The sequence below is a fragment of the Pelodiscus sinensis genome, unplaced genomic scaffold, assembly GCF_049634645.1.
Source record: "Pelodiscus sinensis isolate JC-2024 unplaced genomic scaffold, ASM4963464v1 ctg84, whole genome shotgun sequence".
Classification (NCBI taxonomy): domain Eukaryota; kingdom Metazoa; phylum Chordata; order Testudines; family Trionychidae; genus Pelodiscus; species Pelodiscus sinensis.
In genome coordinates, this window is record NW_027465889.1 from 417,740 (window position 1) to 430,063 (window position 12,324).

At 58.5% G+C, this 12,324-nt stretch overlaps 1 protein-coding gene across 1 annotated transcript; it reads right to left on the reverse strand.

Moving 5' to 3' along the window:
* Positions 1-276: 276 nt before the first annotated feature.
* On the reverse strand, positions 277-11,874 carry HTRA2 (HtrA serine peptidase 2). Its single transcript, XM_075916060.1, has 8 exons — positions 11,531-11,874; positions 8,306-8,510; positions 8,009-8,203; positions 7,613-7,645; positions 7,114-7,222; positions 2,068-2,137; positions 918-1,013; positions 277-671 (listed from the first exon to the last, which is right to left on the reverse strand). The coding sequence occupies exons 1-8, from the start codon at positions 11,872-11,874 to the stop codon at positions 506-508; spliced, it is 1,218 nt and encodes a 405-aa protein (XP_075772175.1). The 3' UTR covers positions 277-505.
* Between the last annotated feature and the right edge of the window lie 450 nt (positions 11,875-12,324).

Genomic DNA, 12,324 nt, shown 5'->3' on the forward strand with positions numbered 1-12,324 from the left:
GCTGGCCAAATTCCGGAGCACGAACTCCCTCCACCCCTGTGCAACTAGCAGCAGCTGCATGCAGCACCAGGGCAGGCTCAGGCTGGCTGCAGGAGTGCTGAGCCCAGCCCTCAGCTGCAGGGAGCTCTCCATGGCTGGAGCAAGCAGGGGGCGGGTGGAGGGCTCTAGCTCCAGGCTGAATGCTCGGGGAGAGCCCACACCCTGCCACAGCTCAGAAGTGACACTGCAGCCGGATCCAGACTCCCCCAGCCTTGGGGGGAAGCAAGGGCCATGATGGAGGATTCCCCAGGAGAGGTTTAATGGGGATGAGGGAAGTAGACAGTAGCCACTCCCCTGGTGCACCAGTCCCAGGACCAGCCCTGCTGGCTGGAGCATTTCAGGCTCTTGCAAAAGCCCCGTGTCTCCCGTCTGGCAGCACAGGGCCTATTGCCTGTCACCCTGAGCCCCCGGCTCGACCTGCTTGCCTCAAGCCAAGTCCCTGGTGCCCGCTGCCAGCAGGGCTGCTCTATTCCGTGACCTCGGGGCTGACGTTCACCAGCAGCATGTCATGGCTGCGCTGCACCAGCATGGCCAGGTTGCTGTGTGTCCGCACGGCCTCGTAGATGTCCTCTGCGCGCCGCACCGCCTGCCCGTTGATCTCCTGCACGACGTCACCGGCTTTCAGGCCCGCCCTGCCGAGAGCACAGACACTGATGTGCTGGGCCTGGCAGTGATGGATGCAGACCCCTTCCCCACAGCCCATCCCCAGGCAGATAGGGGTGGGGGCCTTGCTCTGGCAAAGTCTTACTGAGGCCAGAGTTAATCTCATCAGGAACACACTGGCTGCTGGTGGGGTCCTTAGACAGCTGTGCCCACCCCTCACCCAGCACCCCCATTTGGGGCCCTTGCCCCCCAAGAGCCACCTCTGCAGGACTTACTGATGAGCTGGGGAGCCAATGATCACCTTGTGAATCAGGACCCCATACGAGACATCAGGGAAGCTGGGGTCGCGCAGCTTCAGCTCGGCCAGAATACTGCAGAGAGGGAGACACACTAGGCAGCTGGGGCAGGGCACAGGACAAAGCGTCCCAGTGCTGGAGCAGCCTCACCGCACAATCAGCTCCTTGTGGGGAACAGAGCAAGCCCCCGGGGGGGGACTTGGCTGGACCCTCCCACCAGTCAGAGACGCGAGCGCCAGGCCTGCCTCCCCACAGCGAGGGGACAAGGAAGCAGCCCAGTTCCCCAAGGACAAGGCAGCTGGAAGAGAACCTGGTTCCCAGCCCAGCCTCCTAGCTCTGAGAACTGCCAGCAGCCAATGCCTCAGCAGCACAGCCCTGCTGCAGGGAGGCCAGGGCACTGCCCCAGGAAAGTCTCCTCCTGACCCACCAGCCAGAGGCTGGGCTCACGAGGTCAGCAGGCCTGCCGCACTTGTCTGCTCACTGTGCTACTCTTGCCCAGGGCCAGGCCATTTCATGCCCTCCTCCCTCAGGGCAACTGGACTAGAGATGTGAAAGGTTAACGGGTAACAGGTGGAGACTGGAGCAGCTCCCCACCTGCCACAGGCAAGCAGCTGTTCCAGCCCCAACTACACTGTTACATTGCTACCCTGTGGTGCTGCTGCTGCCTGGTGATTTCTCATACCCCCCCAGCCAGGCCCTTTGCTCCCAGGATGTCTCCTGGGTCCACCCGCAGTGACACAGCTTAGCTCCTCCATAACTGCTGAGCCATACCCTGGCTGCCTGTGGTGCAAGAGGAGATTCAGAGAGGAGATGTGTCTGTCCTGTCCAGCTTGCCCAAGAGATGGCTTGGGCACAGCAAATACTGTGGGGGTAGCCGGGGTGATGGACAGCTGCATGTCACTGGGAACTCCTCTGCCAGGGAGAAGGCTGGGCTGGCATCCTGCCCCTGGGGACACTCCCATAAGTAAACTAATCGGTCTGGGCTGAGGTGGGACCAACAGGGTTTTCCCCACTGCAGAGTGATTCTCTACATGGGTATCCTCCCAGCTTGCCTTCCTGAGACTCTGGCCCCACAACCCAGGGTAAACCCTGGAAGCCAGTCAGCTGGCCCCAAACTTGGGACACATACCTGGGGGTCAGTGTTAGCATCATCACCCCGATGTAGCGACGCTTTATCTCCGTACTGCCGAACCAGGAGCCTGCAAGAGCAAAGGGAACCAGGTCTAGGAATTGCCAAGGGAGGACCTGTGTGCACACCCTCCCTCCTCAACACGATGCCAGGCCAGCTGGGTTACTTGGCCTGCCTACAGCAGAATGGGGCCTCCAGCTCAGAAGAAAACCATGCTCTGTCCCCAGGCTGCAGCCTGCCAGGTCCTTCCCCCCACACTACCTTAAACTACTGCTTCCTGGACCAGCTGGTTCTGGAATCCACAAGGGGAGAGGCTATTCTTGATTTAGTCTTAAGTGTAGTGCAGGATCTGGTCCAACAGGTGACTATAACTGGACTGCTTGGAAAGACTGACCGTAATATAATTAAACTTAACATCTCTGTGGTGGAAAAACACGTCAGCAGCCCAACACTGTGGCATTTCATTTCAGAAAGGGGAACTACACAAAAATGAGGAGGTTAGTTAAACAGAAGTTAAAAGACACAGTGACAAAAGTAAAACCCCTGCAAGCTGCATGGAACCTTTTCAAAGATATTGTAATAGAAGCTCAACATACATGCATACAAAACAACGAAAACTAAAAATGTGCCACTGTGGCTTAATAAGTAAATAAAAAGCAGTGAGAGATAAAAAGTCACTGTTTAAAAAGTGGAAATTAAATCCTAATGAGGAAAACAAAGGAGCATAAACTCTGTCAAATGAAGTGTAAAAATATAATTAGGAAGGTCAGAAAGGAATCTGAACAAGAGCTAGCCAAAACTACCAAACCAGCAAACCATGTTTAAGTCCATCAGAAGCAGAGAACCTGCTAAACAACCAGTGGAGCCACTGGACAATCCAGATGCACTCAAGGACAATGAGGCCATGTCAAGAAACTAAATGAATTCTTTGCATCCGTCTTCATGGCTGAGGAGATGAGGGAGATTCCCAAACCTGAGCCATTCGTTTTAGGAAATCTGAGGAATCATCCCAGACTAAGGTGTCCGAGGAGGTTTTCGAACAAACTGATAAACAATAATACGTCACCAGGATCAGGGAGAATTCATCCAAGAGTTCTGAAGGAACTCAAATGTGAAATTGTGCAACTACTAACCATGGTTTGCAACCTAGGCTTAAAATCATCTCCTGTACCAAATGACTGAAGAGTTAATGTGATGCCAATTTTTAGAAGGGCTCTAGAGGTGATCCTGGCAATTACAGGCTGGTCAGTCTAACTGCTATACCAGGCAAATTCGTTGAAACTGTAGTAAAGGAGAGAATTGTCAAACACATGGCTAAACACAATTTGTTAGGGAAGAGTCAACATGGTTTCTCTAAATGGAAATCATGCCTTACTAATCTACTAGAATTCTTTGAGGAGGTCAAAAAGCATGTTTACAAGGGGGATCCAGTGGATCTCGTGTACTTAAGATTTCCAGAAAGCCTTTGACAAGGTCCCGCACTAAAGGCTCCGAAGCAAGGTAAGTTGTCATGGGATAAGAGGGAAGGTCCTCTCATGGATTGATAACTGGTAAAAAGACAGAAAACAGGATAGGAATAAATGATCAGTTTTCAGAATGGAGAGAGGTAACTAGTGGGGTCCCGCTGGGGGCCATGCTGGAACCAATCCTATTCAAGACATTCATAAATGATCTGGAGAAAAAGGTAAACACTGAGATGGCAAAATTTGCAGATGACACAAAACTGCTCAAGTTAACTCCAAAGTTGACCGTGAAGAGTTTCAAAAGGATCTCACAAAATCAGGTGACTGGGCAACAAAATGGCAGATGAATTTTAATGCTGATTAATTCAAAGTAATGCGCGTTGGAAAACATAATGCCAACTACATGTATAAAATGATGAGGACTAAATTAGCTGTTACCACTCCATAGAAATCTTGGGAGTCAGAGTAGATAGTTCTCTGAAATCATCCAGTCAATGTGCAGCATCAGTCAGAAAAACAAACTGAATGTTAGACATCATTAAGAAAGGGATAAATAAGACAGAAAATATCTTACTGCCTCTATGTAAATTTACAGTGTGCCCACAGCTTGAATACGGCGTACAGATATTGTCGCCTCACCTCAAAAAAGATATCTTGGCATTGGAAAAGGGCAACAAAAATGATCCGAGGTATGGAACAGCTGCCTTACAGGGAGAGCTTAAGATTGGGACTTTTTAGCTTGGAAGAGAGACAAGGGGGGGAAGGGAAGAGGACAGAGGTCTATAAATCATGACAGGTGTGGAAAAAATGAGTTATTTACTTGTTCCCATAATATGAGAACTAGAAGTTATCAAATACATTAATAGGTAATATTTCTCCACACAAGGCACAGACAACCTGTGGAACTCCCTGCCAGAGGATGTTGTGAAGGCCAAGACTATAACAGGGTTCAAGAAAGAGCTAGATAAATTCATGGAGGATAGGCCCATCAATGGCTAGCAGCAAGGATGGGCAGAGCTTTTGCCTCTTTCAAAAACTGGGAATGGGCAACAGGGGTTGAATTGCTGGATGATTCCCTGTTCTGTTCATTCCCTCTGGGGCAACTGGCATTGGCCACTGTGGGCAGACAGGACACTGGGATAGATGGATCTTTGGTCTGACCCAGCCTGGCCATTCTTATGTGGAGAAACAGCATCTGGAAGCTGATTAATCACTGTCAAGATCCTAACTGCAGCTGCTCTGCTACCCAGGCCCACCGCACAGACTGGAGCTGCCTTTGTATAATGAGCCTAGTTTCTGGTCAAAGATTCCCAGACTACCCAGCCGACCCCGAGGCAGAGAGAGTTCAAGGCCAGAATGGATCCTCAGATCAATCCAGGGGTTCTCAATCTTCATTGCACCGTGAACCTCCTCTGACAAGAGAGGCAACACAAGGACTGAAGCCTGAACTCACCTAAGCCCTACCCCTAGTTGGGTGGATCAAACCTGAAGGCCATGGGCTTCAGTCCTAGAGAGGGGGCCTGTAATCTGAGCCCCAATGTTCATCACTGAGTCCTCGGATATCAGCTTTGGCCCCAGAGCGTAGACCTGACAATCCCATTAAAACGGGATTAGAACCCACTCAGGTCCCAGCTCACCGTCTGAGAACTGCCAACCTAGCCTGTGCGACGTTCGGGCGGGGGGGGGGGGGGGTTCGTACACTCCTGTGACCCTGGCTCCACTCTGGCTGGCAGTCGCGGGTGGCTGTGCGACGTTCGGGCGGGGGGGGGGGGGGGTTCGTACACTCCTGTGACCCTGGCTCCACTCTGGCTGGCAGTCGCAGGTGGCTGTGTGGGGCTGGGGGTGACCCCTACTGGCCTGTGTCTGTAGCACTGCTCAGCAAGTGGGCGGGTCCCTGGGGGCAGTGCACATTGCCTAGCAACTTCTCACCAGGCCAGGGGAAGGGGTGTGAACAAAGGAAGGGGGGTGGCTACCTGGGGGGGGGGGGGGGGGGGAATGTGTGTTCTGTGGTTTGGAGAGGGGGCAGTCTTGGCTGGGCAAACATGGAGAGAAGAGACTGAGCTGAGTACGGGGGGGGGTCCAGGGGCCTGTGCACCCGCCCCAAGGGCTCTGAGGCTGCCTGCCCCTCACTCCGATGTGCACATGGAACCCGGGCTGGGCTGGATCTCTGAGAAGCAATAAACCCTCCTGTTCTACTGGCTGGAGGAGTCACATCTGGCTCCGGACGGGGGTGCTGGGTCGGGGGCCCCGATGAGCTGTCCCAGCCTGACCTTTTGTATGCCACAGGGCACTGAATTTCACGCTGCACTGACCCCAAGAGCTTGTACACATGGATGGCCAGCAGAGCCAGACCAGCGTTGCTAGCTCAGTACCCGGTGTTCTGACAGCTTCCAAGGAAATGACCAGGGCAATCTGCACGTGACCCTTCTCCTGCTGGCCAGTCCCGGAGTCAGGCAGGCAGAGGCTTAGGGGCGCCCAACGCATGGGGCTGCATTCCTGGCCACCTTGGCTAATCTCCATTGCTGAACCTGTCCTCCGGGAGCTGACCTGCTCTAACCCTTTGCCAACTCTGTTTTGAGATGGGGCGGCCAGAACTGCACACAGCATTCAAGGTGCTGGCACGCCATGGGCTTCTCTAGTGCCAGTAAGGTAGGCTTTGGTTTGCTATTCGTCTCTTTCCTACTGGTTCCTGTCATCGTTAGCCTCTGTGACTGTCGCTGCACGATGAGCACATTGTTCAGAGAAGTATCACAACGGCTAAAGACATTTTTCTTGAGGTGTAAGAACTAATGTAGACCCCTCATTTTCTATGCATAGCTGGGATTATGCTTCCCAAGGTGCATTATTTGCATTTCCTGCCATTCTGGTACTCAGTCACCTAGCTGTGAGATTTTAACTTGTAACTCTTCAGTCTGCTCTGGACCGATCTTGAATCACCTGCACACTCTGCCACCTCACTGTACATCACTTTTTCCAGATCTTTTACAAACATGTTGAACAGCATTGGCCCCGAGACAGACCCCTGGGGGTCATGGGCATCACTGTTTACCTCTTTCCATTCTGAAAGCTGACCGTTAGTTTCTATTTTTTTACCAGTTACTGATCCCCGAGAGGATCTTCCCTCTTATCCCACGATTCACTCTGTACAGGTCCCCAGGCAGACAGACCATGAGACCTGGCTCCTTTGCCATTAGAGTCCCAGCTGCTAAAGCCTAAATAGCAGAACTGCACTGCCTTCCCTCTGAAAACAGATGGGCCCCAGAGATCCCTTCTCCAGAGTTCAGCTGTGCTCAGACACCTCTGCCTGCCTCTATCCTTGCTGCCCCCTCCCATCGCTGAAAAGGGGGAACCAGCCTGCAGTGGAAGGGAACTGAAGACAGTCCACGGAATGACCGCACAGTGGACCAGGTTTTCCTTGGACTCTGATGTGCTGGGAGGAGGCTGAGGCCCAGTTCCCCTGGCAGGGACAGAGGACTATGACAGCACCAGCAAGAAGTCTGAAGTGGGTGCTCCTCCCCCTCTTCCCCAGCTCTGCTCCATTCTTTCTGCCTGTATCCTCCCCCTCCCTTCCCAGTTCACTCACTCTTGCGCTGCTCCCCCTTCTGCAAGAATTCCCGCAGCCGGTCTGAGGGGATGGCGAAGGAGATACCTGACGTCACCTTCATTGTGTTCACCCCAATCACCTCGCCGTCCTGCCGGAAGAGAGTTGCCATGCAAGCCAAGAAGGGCATCAGCCTGTCACACTGCAGCCCCCCATGCCCCACAATCTGCCCCATGCAAGGAGAGGAGGGACATGGTGTCAGGAAGGGCTCAAGCCCAGCCTATTCAGGCTTCCACCAGTTTGCACCCAACACCAACTTGGCTTGGGATGGGTCAGGCAGCAGTGCAGACCCCAGTGCTGTTACCTCGGTCACGCCAGAGCAGAGCCTGGGAGATGAATAGACATCTCTATACTCCCTGCTGGCAGCAAGAGGTGGGCATCCCGACTTCCACACAGCCAGTTAGCCAGGGCTGGAGCACGCAGCCCAAAGGGGCACTGTGTTCCCCCCAAAAAGGGAAGACACCCAAACAGCAGGACTTACCAGATTGACGAGGGGCCCCCCCGAGTTCCCGAACTGCAGCAGGAGAGAAAGGGGCAGAGTTAAGCCACAGCAGCAGCAGAGACAAAATCCGAGAACCAGGGTGGTCAGCGTAAGCCAGAGGCACTGAGCGGGAGACTGAAGCCTTTGCTGTGCAGACTCAGGCTCCCTCTCAGTGCCTCTGGCTTACACAGGCAGCAAACACAACCAATGGCCCTGGGGCAGAATCCAGATCCCCTGCTTCCCTGCTCTTCCTACAAGGGACAGCCTGAACACTCCCCTCATGCAGACCCCTTCCCCAGCTCCCACCCCAACTAGCAGCAAAATTCTTCTAAATGCACAAACTGTGGGGTTCAGCCAGTGCCCCCACTGCCCTCCCCCGCCCCACACTCCCCTTACATCTATGGCAGCGTCGGTCTGGATGTACTCCATGTTGGAATCGGCCAGGCCCAGCTCCTGGCTGCCTCGCTGAGCAGAGCTGACAATGCCGGAGGTGATGGTGTTCTGCAGAGCAAAAGGGCTGCCCATAGCCACCACAAACTCTCCTTGCCGCACCTCTGCGGAGCGGCCCAGGGGCAGCGTGGGCAGAGGTTGCTGGGGGGAAGAGAAAGCACGGGTCAGCACAGCTCTATCAAGAGACCTGCAGGCAGCCAATGCAGGGGCTAGTCCCGTGAAACGTTCCTGGCCCCCACACACCTTGGGGTTGATTTTGATGGTGGCAATATCTGCCACCTGGTCGACTTCACGGACCACGGCATCGTAGAGCTCCCCGCTAGCCAGCTTCACCCGCACCCGCCGCCGATTCGCCACAACGTGGGCATTAGTCACGATGAGACCATCTGGGGACACCACAAAGCCAGAGCCATTGGAGATGGGCACCTCCCGGCCTGAAAAGGGATGCCTACAGGACAAGAACCAGAGGTAGCTTTTGGAAAAGCCAGTCAGTGTGGATGGGGGGCAGAAACCACCACAGAAATCCGCAAGCCCCTTTCTTCAAGGCACTGGCTCCCCTCCTTCCTATCAGCAATCTCTCCTCCTGCCAGAACACACACCTCTGCTCACCTGAGCACCAGCATAGGAGACAGGCCCCTCCCATGGCTCTCTGCTAGGGGTGAGAGACATCTCTAGACAGACTAGGGCAGGGACAGGTTTCCTCCAGGCAGACAACAGTTTAGATCGGGGTGGACAAAAGCCTCTTGGCAGGCTGAATCAGGCCCGGACAGCAGTTCCAGGCCCCACCTCCTAGCGCGTTGCTTGGGAGTTGGAGATGCAGGAGTCCTTTCAACTGCTTCTATTTAAAGGGCTTGCACCTTCCCTATCCTGGCAGGCAACGCGTTGTCTGCAGCCACAGGGAAGGTGCGAGCTCTTTAAATAGAAGCAGTTGAAAGGGCTCACAAGTCCTGGGAGCTGCGAGCCCTTTCGCCTCCTGCTATTTAAAGGGCCTCCCCTTCCAGAGCGACCCGCGACCCTCATTAAAGTTATTGCCCACCCCGGGCTAGACGGTTCAATGCCCACCCAGGATTTTGACATACATGAGCACGAGCGCGCACGGCGGCGCAACTGAATCGTTCCTTGCCAGGGACTGACTAGAAGAGAGTAGAGGGAAACGTTGAGCAGTCATCAACTATCCAATAAGCAAATGCTAATCAGACAGTCGAGTCGACTAGTCACTCCTCTGCTTGCTGCCTCTATCAGATAGAAGCAGCAGCAAAGGGGAAGGGAAGAGGGGGCACTTTAAAGTGGCAGCGTCGAGGCATTTCAAAGGGGCAGCGCCGCATGGATCCCGTGGTCAGCTGAGGACTCTTGTACATTCCAAAGCTGGCACACTTGGGACCAAGGGGAAGTCCTGCTGGCCCTCGGCTGCATGCAGAGTTCCAACTTTGAAATGCACAAGAGTCCCCACTGGGGCTTTTGTCCATTTCAAAGGAGAAATGCGGAAGTGCCTAAGGACTAGTGGATGGAAATTCCCCTACCACTGTTTAATCAGATAACTAGCTCCCCTTAACATTCAACTGGTTAACTAATTAAGTGGATTTTACATCCTTACTAGAGAGCACCCGACCCAAGAGTGATACACACAAACACAGCAGCAGGGGTTTCTATGCAGCCAATCAAATGACACATACTTAGGGAAACACTTGGGGGTCAGTATGGGTGGGGCGGGGAGGGGAGAGGAGGGGAAGCAGATTTGAAGAATGGGGAAAGTTTCTCTGGAAGAGGAGAGAACAAGGTGAGAGGAGAGATGGTACAAGGGCAGGAAGGGGTAAGTGGCAGGTCAGATTCACAAGGGGCAGTACTGGGAGCAGGTTGAAGCCAGGCGATGCTGCGGGGCGGGGAGAGCAGGTCGGGCAGTAGCTGCCCAGGATCTCCATGTAGACCAGCACTGGGGCAATACTGGGAGGCGGTGGTACCAGCTGGGCCAGGAGGGTCCAGGAGAGCGTGGGGGGTACCTGCCCAGGATCTCGATGTAGACCAGCATGGGGGTTCGGGGGGGGGGGGGGGGGGTACATGCCCAGAACTTCGATGTAGACCACCGCAGGCACGGTACCAGGGGGGTCAGGAGGGGAGTCCCGGGGGTGGGGGTGGTCCCAGGGGACAGGGGAGTTCCAGGGGGGCGGGTACCTGCCCAGGATCTCGATGTAGACCAGCGCGGGGGGGTCCCGGGGGGGCGGGGGGATCCCGGGGGGGCGGGTACCTGCCCAGGATCTCGATGTAGACCAGCGCGGGGGGGTCCCGGGGGGGCGGGGGTGGTCCCGGGGGGGCGGGGGGGGCGGTACCTGCCCAGGATCTTGATGTAGACCAGCACGGGGGGGTCCCGGGGAGGCGGGGGGGTCCCGGGGGGGGCGGTACCTGCCCAGGATCTCGATGTAGACCAGCGTGGGGCGGTCCCGGGGGGGCGGGGGGGTCCCGGGGGGGGCGGTACCTGCCCAGGATCTCGATGTAGACCAGCGTGGGGCGGTCCCGGGGGGGCGGGGGGGTCCCGGGGGGGGCGGTACCTGCCCAGGATCTCGATGTAGACCAGCGCGGAGGAGTTCCGGGGGGGCGGAGGGGGTCCCGGGGGGGGGGGTGGGCGGTACCTGCCCAGGATCTCGATGTAGACCAGCGCGGGAGGGTCCCGGGGGGGCGGGGGGGTCCCGGGGAGGCGGTACCTGCCCAGGATCTCGATGTAGACCAGCATAGGGGTTCGGGGGGGGGTACATGCCCAAAACTTCGATGTAGACCACCGCAGGCGCGGTACCAGGGGGGTCAGGAGGGGAGTCCCGGGGGACAGGGGAGTTCCAGGGGGGCGGGTACTGCCCAGGATCTCGATGTAGACCAGCGCAGGGGGGTCCAGGGGGGGGGCGGTACCTGCCCAGGATCTCGATGTAGACCAGCGCGGGGGGGGTCCCGGGGGGGCGGGGGGGTCCCGGGGGGGGGGGCGGTACCTGCCCAGGATCTCGATGTAGACCAGCGCGGGGGGGGGGTCCCGGGGGGGGGGGGGCGGTACCTGCCCAGGATCTCGATGTAGACCAGCGCGGGGGGGGTCCCGGGGGGGGCGGTACCTGCCCAGGATCTCGATGTAGACCAGCGCGGGGGGGGTCCCGGGGGGGGCGGGGGGGTCCCGGGGGGGGCGGTACCTGCCAAGGATCTCGATGTAGACCAGCGCGGGGGGGTCCGGGGGGGGCGGGGGGGTCCCGGGGGGGGCGGTACCTGCCAAGGATCTCGATGTAGACCAGTGCGGGGGGGGTCCCGGGGGGGCGGGGGGGTCCCGGGGGGGGCGGTACCTGCCAAGGATCTCGATGTAGACCAGTGCGGGGGGGGTCCCGGGGGGGCGGGGGGGTCCCGGGGGGGGCGGTACCTGCCAAGGATCTCGATGTAGACCAGTGCGGGGGGGTCCAGGGGGGCGGGGGGGTTCCGGGGGGGTCCCGGGGGGGGCGGTACCTGCCCAGGATCTCGATGTAGACCAGCGCGGGGGCGGTTTTCTGCACCACGTCGGCGATGAAGTTGAAGGCGGCGCGGGCGGAGCCGGGGCCCGGCGCGGGGGGGGCGGGCGGCGCGGGGGGGGCGGGCACGGCGGCGCGCACCCGGGGCAGCAGCGCGGGCGGCTCCCGGCCCCAGAGCAGCAGCAGCAGCGCCCCCGCCCCCGCCCCCGCCAGCGCCCAGCGGGCCCGGCCCGCGCGAGGGGGCGGCCGCGGCTCCCCCCGGCCCGCGCAGGGAGCGGCCCCCAGGGCCCGGGCCGGCCCCCGCCAGGCCGCGCGCAGCCACAGCGCCCGGGCCGCCGCCATGCTCAGCCGCGCGGGGCAGGCCGGGAGAGGCAGGGAGCCGCGCGGGGCAGGCCGGGAGACGCTGGACGCGCCGCGCGGGGCAGGTCGGGAGAGGCAGGGAGCCGCGCGGGGCAGGCCGGGAGACGCTGGACGCGCCGCGCGGGGCAGGTCGGGAGAGGCAGGGAGCCGCGCGGGGCAGGCCGGGAGACGCTGGACGCGCCGCGCGGGGCAGGCCGGGAGAGGCAGGGAGCCGCGCGGGGCAGGCCGGGAGACGCTGGACGCGCCGCGCGGGGCAGGCCGGGAGAGGCAGGGAGCCGCGCGGGGCAGGCCGGGAGACGCTGGACGCGCCGCGCGGGGCAGGTCGGGAGACGCTGGAAGCGCCGCGCGGGGCAGGCCGGGAGAGGCAGGGAGCCGCGCGGGGCAGGCCGGGAGACGCTGGACGCGCCGCGCGGGGCAGGCCGGGAGAGGCAG